Raw genomic sequence first — 18,035 nt, 5'->3', positions numbered from 1 at the left:
GCATTCTTGAAGTTTACTCTACAAAGACAGTGTCTACTAAGCTCACTCGGGCATTGAAGGGAATTATGGTAGAAAATAGTGTTAATCGAGTTTGCATGGTTAACGAAAGAAAAGTTGGACAGAGTCAGTGTTCACCAAGTTTGCTCGGTTGCTAAAGGATTTTTGCAAGTTCGCAATGTTAATCAAGCTTCTGTTGGTTAACACAAGAAATCATCTCAGAACCAGTGTTTACCAAGCAGGGTTGGCTACCAAAGGATTTTGTTTTTTTTGGCATAAGAAGCTTAATTATTTCAAGTATTGTTTCTAGTTGACTATGGTGATGATTATTGGTTATTGTAATTTGAATTTGAGCCAACTTGACAATCTGAAAGGTATAAATAAAAGGTCAAGTTGAGATTTCTAGTGTGTGTGTGCAAGTGTGTTGATTGAACTAAGAAGGAAAGAGTGAGAGCAAACTTGAAGGATAAACATATATCCTTATGGAGTAGAAAAGTGTTATTTGATCAAGAAGGATCAAGTATGAAGCATAATAGAGATCTATAATCAGCAATTCAATTGCATCACAATCAGGTCATTTTATTGTTACTCTCTAACCAGTGTAGTAATGATCTAAAATCTCTTAACAGAGTTGGTTTAACAACCAGTTGTAAGTCCTCTAACAAGGTGATAGTTCCATTGAATTTTTTTAAGACCTCTTACAAGGCCACTCCTAACAGGGTGATTAAATCCTCTAATAAGGTCACACCTAACAGTGTGTTTTGTAACCTTTAACTGGGTTGGCTCCTAACAGGGCTCACTTCAGAAGAGTGAAAAATAGTAACTAGTTACATTGGTGGTTTTTCCCATATTAGGTTTCCACATTAAATCTTGGTGTCTCATGTGTTCATGTTATTTCTCTTATGCTTGTAAATTAATTACTATTAATGTTTTAAAATCTACTAAAAGTAATTCACACTTTGCATTTATCGAGTTACAACATTTTCTGTGTGTTTACCGAGTAATAGCAGCAATCAATTTTCTCAGTCTAAATTGTATTGTTGACATCTAAGGGATCTAGGAATATTTTAGTGGTGACTGATTCACCCCCCTTGCTCTATTACTCCTATATTTCCAACAATTTTCAAATTCATAATATATAAATAGACTTTTAATATACCCTTGTAATTCTTTTTAGTATCCTTACATTAAAGAAAATGACCACTTATTTTCTTATGCCTTTATAAGTTTGTATCACTCTATGTCAAATAATTTTTATCAAGACAAAAAATACTAATGTTTAAAAAATGTGTGTCAAGATATCAATTTGATCAAATATATTTTATGTTTATTTCATGTAACATACCTTAGTTTAATGATTATGGTTACTATCCTTGATGCAACATTTCTTTCCTTTTTGAAAAAATCATATTCTTTATCATGTTTTAATGATATAATTTATTTTCATAATTTCCATGCAGCTTATGAAGATGTCAGACAAATTATGTTTGGAATGGCTTTACTGGTGGTTGCAAGACTTTCATCGTAGACTTCCATAAAATGTCATCCTTCGTATAGAGGAGTTGAGTGTTTGGTATTGTATAAGGGATAGAATGACAAGTTGAATTATAAACAATGGACCAAGGAACAATCAATTAAAATTTTATAACTATGCTCTGTACTTCAACTTCCATTATACCACAAAAGTGAATATGAACTTAGATGTCAATATTTCATCACCTCTAGATCAAGGTCTAGATACTTTGTAACATGAGATTCATGATCTTTACCTTGCAAGATGCATTTATAAAATTATCATTACCACAATAGTAAATGTCAGGAAGCACTCTCTCTTTGATGAGCTCAATATAAAGTTTATGAAATTTCTTAAAGAAGAATCTAAAATTAGCCATCACAAGGGTCCACTCGAAGAATAGTTGATAGCTACTCTTAATTTTGGTTACACAATCACATTCACAATACACCAAGTCATTCCATCTTTCAAATTGTTACATGTAAATTATGGCATACCTACATTATTTCACATATATTCTACTCTGTCAATTAAAGTACAAAAAATTCTTCATGGAAATGTAGAGTTATTACTAGTCCATCCATGGTTGTAAAAGTAAAAATATTCTACATATTATTTGTCAATGTATTGTCAGCATTTTGAATAATATTATTTTTTATCATACCCAATTTTGGAATAACTATTAACTATTACACTATTAAGTTTTGTGATGGATTGTCATTATTTCTTTCAATGATTATTAAGTATTTCTTTATTGCACATGTTTGTATAAAAATTTCTATATTGTTTCAATGTGCTTGAATTGTTTAGCAATAGAATGTATAACATTTCTTCAATTTTTATAACATTAAATACTTATCTATATGATTTTAAAATATCTTTTTAAATTACTATTATTATTTTTCTCTATGCAAATTTTTAAAATTAATATATAAAATGTATACTAAATCATAATAATATTAAATATTTATTAATTAAATTTTTTCATAATATATTAACTATAACGAATTATAATTTTAAAAATAATGTCTTTCCTTTTGCATTGCGAGTGCTACTAGCTTATATATATTATATATATATATATATATATAATAAGCTAAGAGATATCCTTCTTGAGGCTCCTATTTTCGTAATCTCACTTAGTGCAATAGGAGCCTCAGAAGGATATCTCTCAACTTATTTTATATATATATATATATATATATATATATATATATATATATATATATATATATATATATAGGTAGTCTATATGTGTGTGTGTGTGTGTGTGTGTGTGTGTGTGTGTGTGTGTGTGTGTGTGTGTGTATAAAATTTAATTATAATTATAATTTAATTTTAGTTATAATTTAAGTTGAGATTTTTATAATTGAACTAGGAGTTCAATGGAAATTAAATATTAATTTTGGACTTATATGAACGTTAAGTAATACTCTGAGAATGACATTGATATTAATATTTAATTTAATACTTTATATTATTAACTAAGTCATATATAATCTCCAATCTTATAAATAAATAACATGATAATATGTTATAGTGATAATTGATACAATATTGATGTACCTAATATATAACTAAGAGATAATCTTTGAGTTGAATATTAAATTATTCAATAAATAATACCTTTTTAATATTGATTAATCATGGTAATTTGATTTATATGAAGTATTTATTTACACCTATACGATAGGTATTCATGCATGTTTATGAACATAAATTCTTAAGTCAAAGTGAACTTTAAGAATATGAATTAATTTTATTGCAAAACTAAACTTGTATTGTTGTGTTGTTGTGTTTTCTTAGTATAACTTCTGTTGTATTTTATTTTATGATATTCTTTGGGTTATGTAGTTGGCCAATTAGTATGGTACACTAGAGGCTATGAGATTCTATTTTATGTGTGAATAATATAACCATTTTTATGTCTTGATTAGTCCATGTAAGGTTTGGAGTGTAACCAAGAGTAATTCTGCCTATTTTGATCATTGTGTCTTTTAACTAAAAGGGCTGACGACCATTATTTTTGTCAAGTTTAATTTACCTAGTCACCTTACATTATCATTTATGGTGATGTATGTCCTGGATGGTTGTGTTGGGAATAATTTTATCTTATGATTTATTCTACAATTTGAATGGTTATCTTTATGTGTGATGTACTCTATAATGGAGATGAATGTTATTAATATTGGTTTATCATTGTTTTCATGATTATCAAACTTTATGGATTTCTACTATAATTATGATATATCCATTATGTGATGGATGATTCTTTGAGATGTGATATTGAGATGGATAATGAGTCCTTGTATGGATGTGATGTTATTCCTATGCTCCATTATTTTGCTTTAGTGTCTTTCATGATTATGGTTTATGAGAATGTTTTGGTATTATTTGGATTATTTTGAATGGAGCATTATGGTAGGTCATCTAGGTGTATAGAGGTGAGGTGGCTTGCAATGGGGGCCGAGGCCCTAAGTGGCTGCCAGGATAACTCATTGTAAGTAACTTAATTAAGTGATAACACTACATATTAAATGGGGGGTTTTAAAATAAACTAAAAAGATTAAGTATTCATTTCCCATGCCCTGAGCACTAGTACATGCTAAGATGGGAGTGTGGTTGATTGTGATCTGGCATAGAACTTAGTTTTCTTGTCTGTACGAAATGATTACTAGTGTGACATAAAGTCACTAGGAGGCTAAAGTCCAAAGAGACTATCAAGGTAACCTCAGAGTTGACTCATGTGATGAAACTTCCCCATATGTATCTAAGATTTCCTATTTATATTAATATTTATGTTTTTATTTTGGGTTACCTATGGGATTGTCTTTTTGTATGAATAGTACTACATGTTGTAGAGAGATTTTAGAATCTTTTCCTAGAATTTGCATTGTTGATTTTGTGGTTTGATTATTTGTGTGTGATCATACATTATCTCCCCTACACAGTGGTAGTGGAAGCCTGACTAGGTGACTAGATGGTTGAGAGGTAGTGACTTCTTACCATTTCCCCCCTAGATTGGCATTGATGTTGGTGATGCAGTTGTACCATTATTATTCTTATGTTATCTTGGAGACTTTCTATTCAAATGTTGTAGCTATTTATTCATGTATTTTGTATCTTGAGATCCTACATGATGTGGTATTGTATTTTGATGTACTTGCACTTATTATTACATACCTTGTGACATGTGCAATGGATGTGGTTATTTGAATTTGATCCATTGTATTAGTTGTACTTATGTATTTGCTTATGATATTATGTTTATGTTTTCATCATTGCTATGAACATTGTACTTAAGATTAAAACTAATTAATTAAACATTCTTAAACGTGATTCAATGTGAAGGAACCCTTAAGGAATGAAAATTATATTTGTAATTGCTTATGTGTATTTGATGTGTATGTTTATATTGTTTATGCATTGTTATCTTATGTTGTATAAACTTTAAAAAAAAATGTCCAGTAAAACATTGTAACATAGTAGGTTAATTTATTTTGGTCCCGAGTGGGGCATTACAATTCATTACAAAAGTTGGGGGTTCGAAAATGAAAATACACATGATCTGGTTAATCACCTTAGATGTAATGACCTCTTGGATATGGATCTTATGGGGTCCCATTTCGCATGGTCTAACAACAAGAAGGGTCAAGATCTTATTCAAGTTAATCTTGATAGGCTCATTTGCTCTACTAGCTGGGACATTCTTCTTCCTCTACCTTTCAAGCCCTCTCTTGTACTTCTTCTAACCATTCCCATATCCTTCTAGAATGGAAGGAAAAAACATGAAATGAACCTCAACCAATTTTCAATGAGATAATGTGGTACTCCCACCATGACTTCAATAACTTCTTGTTGGTTTGGTGGGGGATAAAGTTGGAGGGAGCAACTATGTTTAGACTAGCCAAGAGATTGGGAAATGTAAGAAAGGAGGTCTCAACATAGAGAAAAACTTCATTTGGGAATGTTTTCAATTAGAAGTAGGTCATTGAGAACAAGTCAAAACAACTGCAAGAAAGTATGGCCAATGATGTCTCTTGTGTTAATGATCACCTTAAGGAGGAATCATGGAACAAGAATATGGCTTGGGAGGAAGTACACTAGAAGAAGATATCAAGAATTCAATGGCTCTCAGAAGGGGACATAATCCCTTCCTTTTTCTATAGATCTTCTACTAAACATAAGAAGAGAAATGCTATTGTCTCTCTTTTGGATGGGAGCAATGAGGAGTTGACTGACCCTGAGGTAATTGGGAATTGGGTTTCCTGATTCTTCAAATACACCCTCACTAATTCTACTATGGTGGTTGATATGGAGGTCCAGGACTAGTTGGTTAGTTCCCTTCCCATTTTTTTGTATAATGAAGATAATGATGTACTTTTGAGCCTAGTCACATAGGAGGAGATCAAGAAGGTTGTGTTTTCCATGAAGGCTTATATGTCCTTAGGGATAGATGGATTCCCACCTATGTTTTGCCATTATTTCTGGGACTTGATTAAATTATACCTAAATAAGACCATGAAAGATTTCTTTAAAACTAGGAAGCTACTTAAGAGTATCAATAAACACCTTAATTGTGCCTATTTCAAAAATCTAGGCTTCCAAATCTTTAGCAGATTTTAGGCATAGAAGCTTGTGTAACATTGTTTACAAAGTTTTTTCCATAACCAATTGCACATAGCTCCTCCTTGGTTAATTTATTAGCTCCTTCCAAAAAGGCTTTTTCCTTGGAAAACAAGTCCTTAATTTTGCTATTTTTATCCATGAGATCATTTACTCTATGGAGAAAAGTGGGTCAAAGCTTATGAAAAAGTTAATTATGACTATCTATTTGTTGTTATGGATAAAACTAGGTCTAATGTCAAAGTTATCCAATTAGTTAAGGTCATGATTGAAATGGTGCACTATTTTGTCATTGTCAATGGGACTCCTTGGGGATCCTTCACCTTTTATCACGGTTTGAGACAAGAGAACCCTCTCTCTCCCTATCTCTTTATTATGGTAGAAGAAGTCCTAGGTAGAAACTTTATTTCTAAAGCCTTATTAAAGATGCTACCTCCACCCCCCCTCCTCCCCTCTTGAAGGCTTGCAACAATTTTTGGATGAGATGTTCCTATTTGGTATAGCATTTGTTTTTGAAGATAGACAATGTAGGAGACCCTTGTACAAGTATTCTCTTGTTTTTGGAAAACAAATCAACTTCAAAAAAAGTAAGGTTTATTTCTTTAACACTAAGATAATCCAGAAGGCCATGTTACCTAGATTCTGGGTTTCTAATCTACTACTTTGCCAGATACCTATTTGTTGCTTCACCTTAGTGTCAAAGATGTCACTTAGTAGTTCTAGATTTCAATTCTAGAACAAATGCAAAAAAAGCTTGTTGGATGGAAAGGAAAAGTGCTTAATAATTTTGACAAGCTTCAACTCCTCACAACCTCCCTTCAAGGTATCATGATCTACTTCCTCTCCTTATTTAAAACATCTGTACATCTATGGCGAAGAACCTTGAGAGGATCCAAAGGAACTTCTTGTGGATTGGGATGAAGGAGAAGCCAAGACGAGTCTAGTTAATTGGGACATAGTCTACAAGCCAAATGATTTGGGAGGACTAGGAACTATGAATGTGTCTGATCTTAATAAGATCCTTCTCACTAAAATTGGTTAGCATCTTGCTAAGGGAATTGGAGGTTCACAAAAAACTATGAATGCTAAATATTTCCACCATTCCTCCTTTACCCATCCCATGTTCAATAATGGCCTCCCTTTGGTTCTAAGATTTGGAACATTGTAATAAAAAATAGAACCTCCCTGCACCATGGTCTAAGGTGCTTGATTAACAAAGGTGATAAAATTGAATTATGAGAGGACAACTGGATGGGTAGTAAGCCGTTTTTCCACATTAGAAACATTAAAAAATACCAATTTGAGCCTCTAGTTAGGGACAATATTTCCCTGCTCTACTAATGGAAACCCTTTTCTATGAATTTGTTGTTAATGCTTCAAGAAGCCGAGCTAGTTAAGGAGCTCTAGATTTTGGTCAATTGTGTTAGAATTCTTGCCTTCTCTACTCAGATATATTTATTTGACATAAAAGCCAATCTAGAGAATTTAATGTCTGATCCTCCTACCTCCTCTTGATTAGCTCTGACGTGACCCCCTTCTACTGGGAAAGTTTCTAGAGTCCACAACTAATCCATACAATTAATTTTTTCTAGTGGGATACTATGTATGGTAAAATAATGACAATTGACAATTTGAGAAGGAGAGGTGTCTAGCTCCCCAATAGATGTATTTTATGCAAGAACATTGAGGAAGATATTAATCACCTCTTTATCTTTCATCCCTTTGTCTTGGAGGTTTGGTTCATCATCCTTAATGAATTGAATCTTTCTTGGGTGTTTGGTGAGTATATTCAACATTTTGTGTTCAACTAGTCTTTCCCCTCTTTCCATTTGTCTATCCAGTTGCTGTGGAAAATGAACCCCTCACATATTTTTTGCAATATTTTTAAAGAAAGCAACAACTAGATTTTTAGAGACATGGAGAACCCTACGGGGGTGGTTGCCCTTATTTTTATTAATCTTCTATGGGAGAATTTGTTGGCATTAAACTAGAAGAGGCATGTCAACGCTCCTTCCTAAATGGACTATCTAGTGGCAGCTAAATATTGGATACTCCCTGACACATTTTACACTTTTGAAAACTCTAAGTTGTTGGCTAGGGCCAACACCAAATGGAGCCCCCCTTGCGTAGATTGAACTCAATTTGATGGTGTAGATAAAGAAGGTGGTGGTGGTGTTTGGGATGATAGAGGGAATTTCATCCTGACTTTCTCAAGAAAATTTGGCTCCAAACTCTAGCAATATGGTAGAGGTCTTAGCCCTCTTTTGGGGCCTTACGTTGATTAAATCCACCGGGAAGAACAAGATCATAATATAATGTGACTCTAAGCTTTTTATGGAAGTTGTGAATATGAGGTTGATTGCAAGCTGGTCTACGACTAGTGTGCTTAATGATATTTGACCTATCCTTGCTAGGATGGAGGATGTTATTACCCAACACACCTATAGAGAAGGAAATAAGGTCGCTAATAGGTTGAGTGGGTTATGCCTGGGGATGAAAGGAGTTACGTGTTGTAGACAACTAGCCTCCCTTTCTATGGAAATCCAAACTCTCATTTAGAGTGAAAAAGATTTGGCATATTCCTGATGATGGTTAAGAATGTTAGTAACTCTTGGTGGTCTTGTGGGGTTGCTATTCTTTGGGTGGGGTACTTTGATATTTTGAATTTTGAATGACTTGATCCTTGTAATCATTTCTCATTTATGGGGATGATATATTATCATTACCAGTGGGATATGAATAAGATTTCCATTTGGTACCCTCAAAGTTGTACTTTTAATTTATGTCAATAAAGTTCTCACACTCCTCATAAAGCATGAATTCAAAAATAACTCTATTGGGGACTATATTAAAAGGAAAGACTCTTCACACGTGGCTCCATACCATAACAATTTGAAAAACTTTAACCCCATTTTTGGGTAATAATTATGGTAGTATGATTTTTTATTGTGGTATCCCTAATAACATCCTCATTTGTATTCATCATTTCAAGAATTTGTGCGTTGTACAAATATTGTTGTAACCTCCATAGTTGCAAGCATTTTTTACCAATCTTCATGGCAGAGGTTTTGGATGAGATTGTGTCAGACCAGGAAATGGGTGAGGAGATGGCCTAGATGTTATCTACAAAGGTGGGTTTCTAACTTCCATGAAAGCCATGGAAGATTATGATGAAGCTTTATCCATGCAGTTGGCAAACACTTGGAATGATAGGAAAGTTATTATAGATGTGATTACCTTTGAAATGAATGAAGATGTCATTGTCTAGGCCACTGGGCTTTCTATGAAGGTAGGAAGTGGAAGAAGCTTAGCAAAGTGTGTGATGAGACCAATCTCAATATGTTCTTCAAGGCCAAGGAAGATCCGGTTAGATTGCATGACAATTTTGATAGAGAGAAACTCTTGGAACTATGACACAATGTGTGCTTTCTGATTAGGAAGTACCTCACTTTGGAGTGGCAATTCAAGGTAAGTTACTATTACCATTTCCCTCTGTTAATTCACTTCAGGTATCATGATGAGACTTACATTCCAATTTTCTTACTTCATGATCTTGAAGCCTTAGTTATAGAGGTTAGGGAACACAAATAAGTGGGTAAAAACTATGTTATCTTGCACCAAGGCTTAATCTTCTGCCTTTGCAACTTTCAATGTGCTCTCTATCCCCATCACAACATTGTCCTTTTGTAGGCCCCTGCGGCTAACACCAACCTTGATGCTACATCTCTGGAAAATAACCCCACCCCCACATGTCCCATGATTCCATGTCTACTAGTGGTAAGAAACACAAGAAAACCCCTGCCATTATGATCTCTAAGAAGATGCCCAAGCTAGACCCTCCATTTATTTTGGGTGATTCCATATGAAGTTGGGAGGTGAGCATAGGCACTCCCACAAAATTGCCTCTAACCCTAGGCAAAATCAAATGGTAGACATGTAGTTTAATTTGGAGGAAGTCGAGTCAAACTTTGAGTCCAAAGAGAGTGGAGAAGAGGAAGGGGAGTAATGCTCAACATAAATAAAAGGTGATGAGGAATAATTATGCTGAGGAGGATGAGAAATTGTTAGAGTTGGAAAGTGGTAGGACTACCCTAGAGGTTGATGCTACTGCCATAAGAAAGGATACACTGCATGCTTCAACTAGTTTCAAAATGGATATAGCAGACCTTACCATTAGTAAAGGTGCTAAGAGTTTATTGGATACCTGCCTCATGACAACCACCTCCCCTCTTACCTAGACAACTAAGGATACCTTCACCTCTTCTCCCCATAAATCCCTATAAGCTACCACCATTGGAAAAACAATTCTTGAGGACCCCACTACAAATTAGGCAACTACAACGCATTGTTAAATTGCGAGCCTCTCAGCGGGGAGGTCTTGGGTTCAAATCTACTCGAGATTAACAAATAATAATAATTAATCTAACAATAATAATAAAAATGAATGATAAATAATCTAAGCTTCGACCAATTACCTATCAACCAAAAAAAAAAGTATAGAAAAAATTAAGATAATAAGTAAATATAATAAATATAATAAATATAATATAATAAATATTTAAAAATTATTATATTATAAGGCTTTGGTCGATTACCTATCAACAAAAAAAAAGCATAGAAAAAATTGAGATAATAAGTAAATATAATAAATATTTAAAAATTATTATATTATAAATATAATTTCTTTACATCTTAAAATACAATTTTTATAAAAAAAATATAAAATAACTATACTCTTAGTACTTAACCTATCGACTAAGTACTACTAACTATTGATTGTTTTTCTTGAATAATTTAATAGTCAATGAATATACTATAAGTACAAATTAGTAATATATCTCTAAGTTTCTAAATTTATACTTTTTATTTAAAATAATACAAAATTTTAGAAAATAATTATAAATATTAAAAAAGTTTTTAAATTTATTTTTTGAGTTACACATTGGAAATAAATACTCTTATCTACCTCTAGCATTTTTTTTGTTTCCATATTTTTTCATTCAATTGATTGTAATATTGGTTGTTAAATTAATTCATTACTCTAAAAGAGGAAACTACTTTGTTCTTTTTGTTCGTTCCTTTTAGGCTTTTTCAAAGATTTTACCATGCCAAAGACAACTCCTTTTAAAAACATATTTGGTTTTCATTAGCCTGGAATTTGATGGTCACCCGTCTGTCATGATTAATTTTTATGACGGTTTGATCATGATAATATCTTTCATTTTACATTTTATAATAAATATTGACTTTCATTTTGTTTTTACTAATTTAATAATTCTTGTAATTTTTTATATTTAATCTATATAAATATAACTTAGTAATATTTACCAAAAAGCTTGTATTTAGAAGTTTCTAAATTTATATGTTTTATAAAATAATATAAGATTTTACAAAATAATTATAAATTAATAATATATGTTAACTTAAGAAAATTTCTAAACTTATATTTTGTATACTAAAATTTTAATTGTTGTAGCCTACAATGATTTATAAAAAAAATACCTATCAATCAATACAGTCCAACAATTTTTTAGCCTGTCATATACGACTCAAAAATGGAAAATCAACCAATACAACCATCAAATTCCAAGGCTGACTAGTTATATGGAATATTAAAACTTCTTAAATCGAAAAATATTAAAACTTTCTTAAATCGAGAAATTTTAGATATTTCAGCTAATTTCAGTGGTACGAGAATCTCATAAATCGAGAAAATAATTTATTTATAAGATTTTAATATAAATAATAATAATTAACACAATCAAATTTTTCTCTACCGCATACGTGCTCCTGTGTAAGCCGTGTAGATTCGGCGGATTTCATTCCTCGGTAACGTGTTATTCTCAAGTGGTCAAAACCTCGTAAACAAAACCGCTTAAGAAACCATATTTCCCCAAATTAGAAATCTCTTAAACAATTCAAAAAATAATAATTTATGCTTTTGTTTTTGAAAAATGTGTTTTTGGATCTTTCAATATTGCTAAAAATTTCTGCTTACAAGAAGGAAAACGCCTTCAAATATTTCTGCCTTGTTTGCACTCGCACTCGAACTGACTCTCAGGCTTTCAAATATTTTCAAATTTTCTGATACCCAGTTTCTTATTTGTGATGGAGATTGAAGAAATCGTGATGGCTTTATTGAGGGCATCGCAGCTGAATACTAAGATAAACGATGCGATTGAGAGAGCGGTCAAAGTTGACATTAACTTGAACAAGGAGAGATTCGAACATGGGACATCATCAAGTTGTGGAGGAGGGCTGGAGGCCAGAAATCTCATTTCCATTAGAGATGCTCTGGAGTCGCTAGAAGATCAGCTCGAATGTTTTCAGGTAAGAATACCCAACTTCTTTTCTTGCTATGGATGCACATTTTGTCGGGGGATAATTTGTAGAACTACTTTAGGTCAGAGAATGCCCAATATGATGTTTTCAAAGGGCTAATGGATTCACAATAATGACCTAGCATTTTGAATCTTTAGGTTAGAGAAAGTAAAATAGAGCCCGGGGAATTGATTCTAATGCGGGATAAACTACTAATCTTGTTTTGATAGGCGACTATTTTGGTCAGAATGGCCTATCCGGTCATCATGCGGTTGACCAATATTGAGTTAGGATTTAAATCAATTCAAGGCTGGCAACAGTATCATGTGAACCCCAACTAGTTCTTGTTTCTTTTCCTCATCCCCATTTGTAGTATCGTTAAGATTAACATCCCAGTATGGCTAAAGTTTGACGGTACTTGGAATATAATTCAGTATAAAGCCACCAAACACTATGCATGACCACCAACTTCTTCTCTTTTTGTGGATAGGTAAGTCTATTCTTCTTGGTAAATTGGATGAAAATGTATGCCAATCAATTTCTCTTTGTAGTAGAGGAATTGACTACTTGATAAAGGAGGTGAGTTGCCAGTATTCTCAACTCTAATGCATTCTTGCATGCCTCATCCAACCTCCAATAAGGTCAGTTTGAGCTAATCTAGCTATCTCCATCCTCGTCTTTGATTTGCTAAATATTGTACTACAGAGACTGAAAAATGCTAGTGGCTACTTTCAAATTAAAGAGGATTTCTTATCTCTATTCATTTTTCAAATGACATTCATGAGCTTTTCATTCACCTCTTCATCATGAGATTGATGCACTCTTCAAGCCTTACTACATATCATTTGGGATGTAGAACACAGGTTGTACTATGAATGGGGTGTTCATAGTGCTCCACCATTTCATCACAATGGACCTTATGTGCTTCGCATTTAATCCCAAATTAAGATCCTGTTATGCATGAATTGCTTCATCTTCTCAAGCACAACATCTGGGAGAGTTTGTATCAGTATATCTTCTGACTCCCACAGCAAATGAAATTAAGGAGCAAGCACATTTGCACACAAGTTACAAAAATTAAAATTTCAAGATTCAAATGACTAAGTCAATCTCATGATAAAGAATGAAAATAATTTATAAGCTAGAAACATTCATAAATTAGTAATAACTCAAAAATAAAATAAACAATTGCTTACTTCATCATGGAACACCAATCATCATCAAGAATATTTTTAATGTGCTTCTGTCCACCCATCTACCCCACTTTGGATTCACCATCATTGATTGTTGAGTTTCTTGCACCCCACAATTCCTCTAATAAAATCAAGTAGCAAGCATGTGGATCTGAGGAATTATTCCTTGAAAAAGTCTTGAACAAAGTGATGTCTGATAGTTGCAAATACCCATTTGAATGTCTTAAGAGATTTCTACCACCACCTTCACCAAATTTATATTCCAACTGTCTTTCAATGTGTTCTTCAACACATGAACACAACATGGGGTTTAGACATCGTGATTGTAAGCACCCTCCCCCGTCAAACCAACTAGCTTACATAGATTGGCTGACTTAGGCACCACTTTTACGATGTCAGAAGGCCCGATCTCTGCTACAGCATCCTTTAAATTTTAAAATTGAAGCTTTGCACTTTAACTCATCTTTGAACCATTAATAGCTATAAGAAACCAAGAGCTACTTGAACATATGGCAATGATATTGATGAATGGTCAAATATTTAATATTGATCTACTCATCAGTAATGACAGAGAAACCATCTCTTATCCAAAATTGCATTTTCCTCTATCATTGCACTCACCTTAGAATACTCTACATCAAGCAGAGTGGTGCATAGCTTGTGTCTCCAAAAGGGGAAAATGATTGATAAATAGCAATTGTATTTTTGAACATTTGTTTGAGATGTTTCGAACTTTTCATGATTGCATATTAAGCATCTCTACAACACTAGTGGCCCTTTCCTTTCCCCTGGCGGAACTCTCTCTCCCCTTTGACTATCAACATCCATATTTTGGGTAGGCAATGACATACTAAGTTCCATAGTCTCTATTGTCATTATCTTGAATTTTTGCCTCATCCTCCATGTACAACTAACTCACCTTGTTCTTCTCAGCTAGATTTTTTTGTTACACCTCTTTATCCTTCTCCACTTATAAGCATGATGAGAGTAAACCCTTATCTAGCTGCTTCTATTGTCTTTTCCTCTCTAATATTTTTCTTTTTTTGTTTTAGCCTATGGTCATAGCAAATTGTAGAGGGTTTTTCAGAATTGAATGGACCCTTCAGTTTTTGAGGGGTTTAGAAAGGCATTCAAATGAATTATTTGAATTCACAATCCTACATTACTCCCAACTACAAGGAAACCCCAATAGTGTCTCAACAACATTTTTCTTGAATTTGGACCTCTTCATCCTCACTAACCTTATTGCTGCTTGTGGTTTTATTGTTGAAAATTCAAAACACAATTGCAACAAACAAAAAATTCTCCCCAACTGTTTGAAATTTAGAAAGAACCTTATAAATGCAAAAAGAATTGTGCAAACGAACAACGATGGTAAAATTTCTTAAAATGACATGGTTTTGATGCTTTCATGCCTCTTCTCACTATTGTAATCTCGTGTTCTCAAGCAGTTCCCTTTCTTTGTCTTATTCACACTAGAAAATGGCAAAATTAAATTTTGTTTTTTCATTTTTAGTTACTAGACTGGCTGTTCCAGGTTTAGGAATGGTGCAAAGGGGTATGTGGGTCCTTGTGGTTCTCACATCTTTTTATTTCTTCTTTTCAATTTTGTTCCTTTTCTACATTTTAATTTTGGCTGGGCCATAAGGGATTGTAGGCACTCTGTCAGGAACTGTAAAATCAGATGAAAAAACTGCAATTGATTTGTGATTAAACCTTCATCAGGAGTTGTACATGCAAATTTGCAATCAGAGGAAAATGAAATCCAGCAGCCTTAGGAATCATGCCAGTGATCAGAGGAAATATTGACAACCTGTGTCCCTATAGATGTTTTTGTGTACAATTAGCCTTAGACCTAGAAAGCTAACAATTCGAAGGGCATAAGTGTATTTGTAAGATGTCTCTTTGAGTGTAATGTTGCTTATTGAATTTGCAGGCTTTACAACAACAGCAGCAAGCTGAAAAGGAAGCAGCCTTGACTGACCTTGAAGAAAGCAGGAAAGAGCTCTTGGGAAAGTTAAGGGATTATCAAGGGAGGGAATGGGAAGTTGTTCATGAAGCTCTGACATTTGCAGGGGAGACACTGGATGAGAGTGATGACATACCTCTTCAAGCATATCATAAATTGTCATCACCAAATACCTCATTTTCTGTAACAGGTGGAAACTCTGCAATCTGCTATAAAAGTACAGATTATTCTAGGGAGATTGGTGCTTTGAAGCAACTTCCATGGAAGGAGGAAACCCATGAACTATGCATTTCTGAGGAGAGTAATGATAGACAAGCAGTTGAAGAAGTGAGTAGTGATGAAAACATGCAGCAGGGTAATAAAGTGCCAAAGCAAATTGTGGGCATTATATGCAATAGTATTTCTAGATTTATAGGGACTCCAGTAGGTAGGTTCATTATAGTGGCAGCAAAAGCAGGGTTTGCAGCAGCAGGTTTGGTAGCTGTTCTGCATTTAAGAGAATCTGGGATGAAAAAGAAAAGGATGCAATGTCCCCATAGTCCTCCGCAGGAGTCCATTTCGTCCCCATTGACTGATAAGATTCAGGATACAGTTCAGGAGAAATGGCTTTCTGGAAAATTTAGAAATTTTAATTATGATATGGAAGATTGTGTTCGAAAGGAACATGACAACTTTCCATCTGAGCAGGAAGGGGCAGTTCCTTATGTGTTTTATGGTCGTGGTTAAACAAATAATGGTTTGTGTTCTCGCTCCTTTCATAAATTACTGACCAAGGCAAATAAACTACAAGGCTGCATTAAACATGAAGGTGAGGCATGGACAAGTTAATAGGTAAGGTCATTTGGGCAAAGCAGCTTCACTATATGATGGATGATTTTTATGTTCAGTTTCTGGGCTCAAACCTGTTCCTTGCACTTGTCTGCTTATGAAGCATGCTTTATACTGGGTGTCCACTTTGGGTTGTGTATCTTGAAATACCCAAACACTAGATCTAGACCTGAAGCGTGTTGCAATCACCCCAGTAGGATAAAAAGGCTCTTGCGCTTCATCAATATAATTTAAAATAGATCCAATTCTAATGGGCCCTGACCAGTTGTGCTTTAAAAAAGGACTGAGATAGATTAACCATTTCAAGAAGATAACAAAATGCTGGGCAGTAGTATCATTTGTCCTACTTATAAAATTAAGCTGATTTAACGTCTGCATTAACTTCGTAGTCTATGGTGGCTAATTTATTGAATATCCAAGTCTATATTGAAGTCTGTAAGTCTGAATATCTGAGATCGAATAGAAGCATGCAAGTTTGATATAAGCTTCATTATTTTGGAGTTTGCCCATGATGGATTCATTGTAAACCCATTGAAGAAATTTTTGAAATGCCCCATTTTGTGCATTCCATTGAAATTGGAATGAATTATCAAAATGCTCTATCCGATAAGAACACAGCTTCATAAGCTCTACAGAATCTCCGATCTTGAACTCTTAAAGTAATCTGATTTGTGATAATAGTCTATTACATCAGGAGTAAATAAGTAGTGTTACTTATTTGTTGCATAGATGATAGTGAAATGGCAATGCACATACAGAAATTCAGTATGCAAATTGAGATAGAATGCCTCTATTTAAGGTTATTAATTGTCTTTGGAATATATTCATTTGTAAAAGATGATTCTTCCTTGAGCAATACTTGGTAAATTATGTAGAATTTCCTTGGGAGGGGGCTATAAATATAACGTGTCATCAACTCGTAGAGATAAACCATATCTGCTACTCCAACGTATTTGTTCTTTATGCAAATCATTAACTGGATCTCCTAGATTTTTTCATTAGCCACTAGTTTTTGAAGCCTTAATGTAGATACTAGGGGCTAACCATCGTTCCACAATTGCTTGTGCATAAATATTTATATCTTGTATATCTGATATTCTAACCAGTAATTTATTTCCAAAGTTCGATTCAATTAAACTCAAATTGTATTGCAGAATTTGCTGTCATGTTTAGAACACTTAGAGATCTCACGAAAATGGGTGTATGTTTTGTTACTAGGAATATTTGTTAATGCTATTGCATCAATCTTCATTAACTCAGGGACGACCTTATTATTTAAGTTACTTTAGTCCTGTTGCAGAGAACAATTGGGAGGTACATTGGTTGCAGGCATTTGCATAATCAATTATATATTTTATATGATGAAACTCTTAGCAGTTTTATCCTCACAAAGATCAATTGATTGTTCCCAAATCACCTGGCAAAAGTTGCCTCAACACCTTGTTAAAAATATGAACCAGAAATATATGAATGCAATACACGGAATAAAAAACTCAAATATCAGATAACACAAACAAATTATCCTAGGAAAAACCCTTGTCTACAAGGAAACAACCCAGACCACAAAATTGATGATGACTTTATTAAA

At 33.5% G+C, this 18,035-nt stretch overlaps 1 protein-coding gene across 1 annotated transcript; it reads left to right on the top strand.

Annotated features, from left to right (window-relative positions):
• Nucleotides 1-11,943: 11,943 nt before the first annotated feature.
• On the top strand, nucleotides 11,944-17,084 carry LOC149563705 (uncharacterized). Its single transcript, XM_089826845.1, has 2 exons — nucleotides 11,944-12,466; nucleotides 15,587-17,084. The coding sequence occupies exons 1-2, from the start codon at nucleotides 12,245-12,247 to the stop codon at nucleotides 16,343-16,345; spliced, it is 981 nt and encodes a 326-aa protein (XP_089682971.1). The 5' UTR covers nucleotides 11,944-12,244; the 3' UTR covers nucleotides 16,346-17,084.
• The last annotated feature ends 951 nt before the right edge of the window (nucleotides 17,085-18,035 follow it).

Source organism: Cupressus sempervirens, chromosome 4, assembly GCF_028749045.1.
Source record: "Cupressus sempervirens isolate cs-2001-9-10 chromosome 4, ASM2874904v1, whole genome shotgun sequence".
NCBI classification, from domain to species: Eukaryota; Viridiplantae; Streptophyta; class Pinopsida; order Cupressales; family Cupressaceae; genus Cupressus; species Cupressus sempervirens.
The sequence above is the reverse complement of the archived record's forward strand: the minus strand, read 5'-3'. Positions and strand labels throughout refer to the sequence as shown.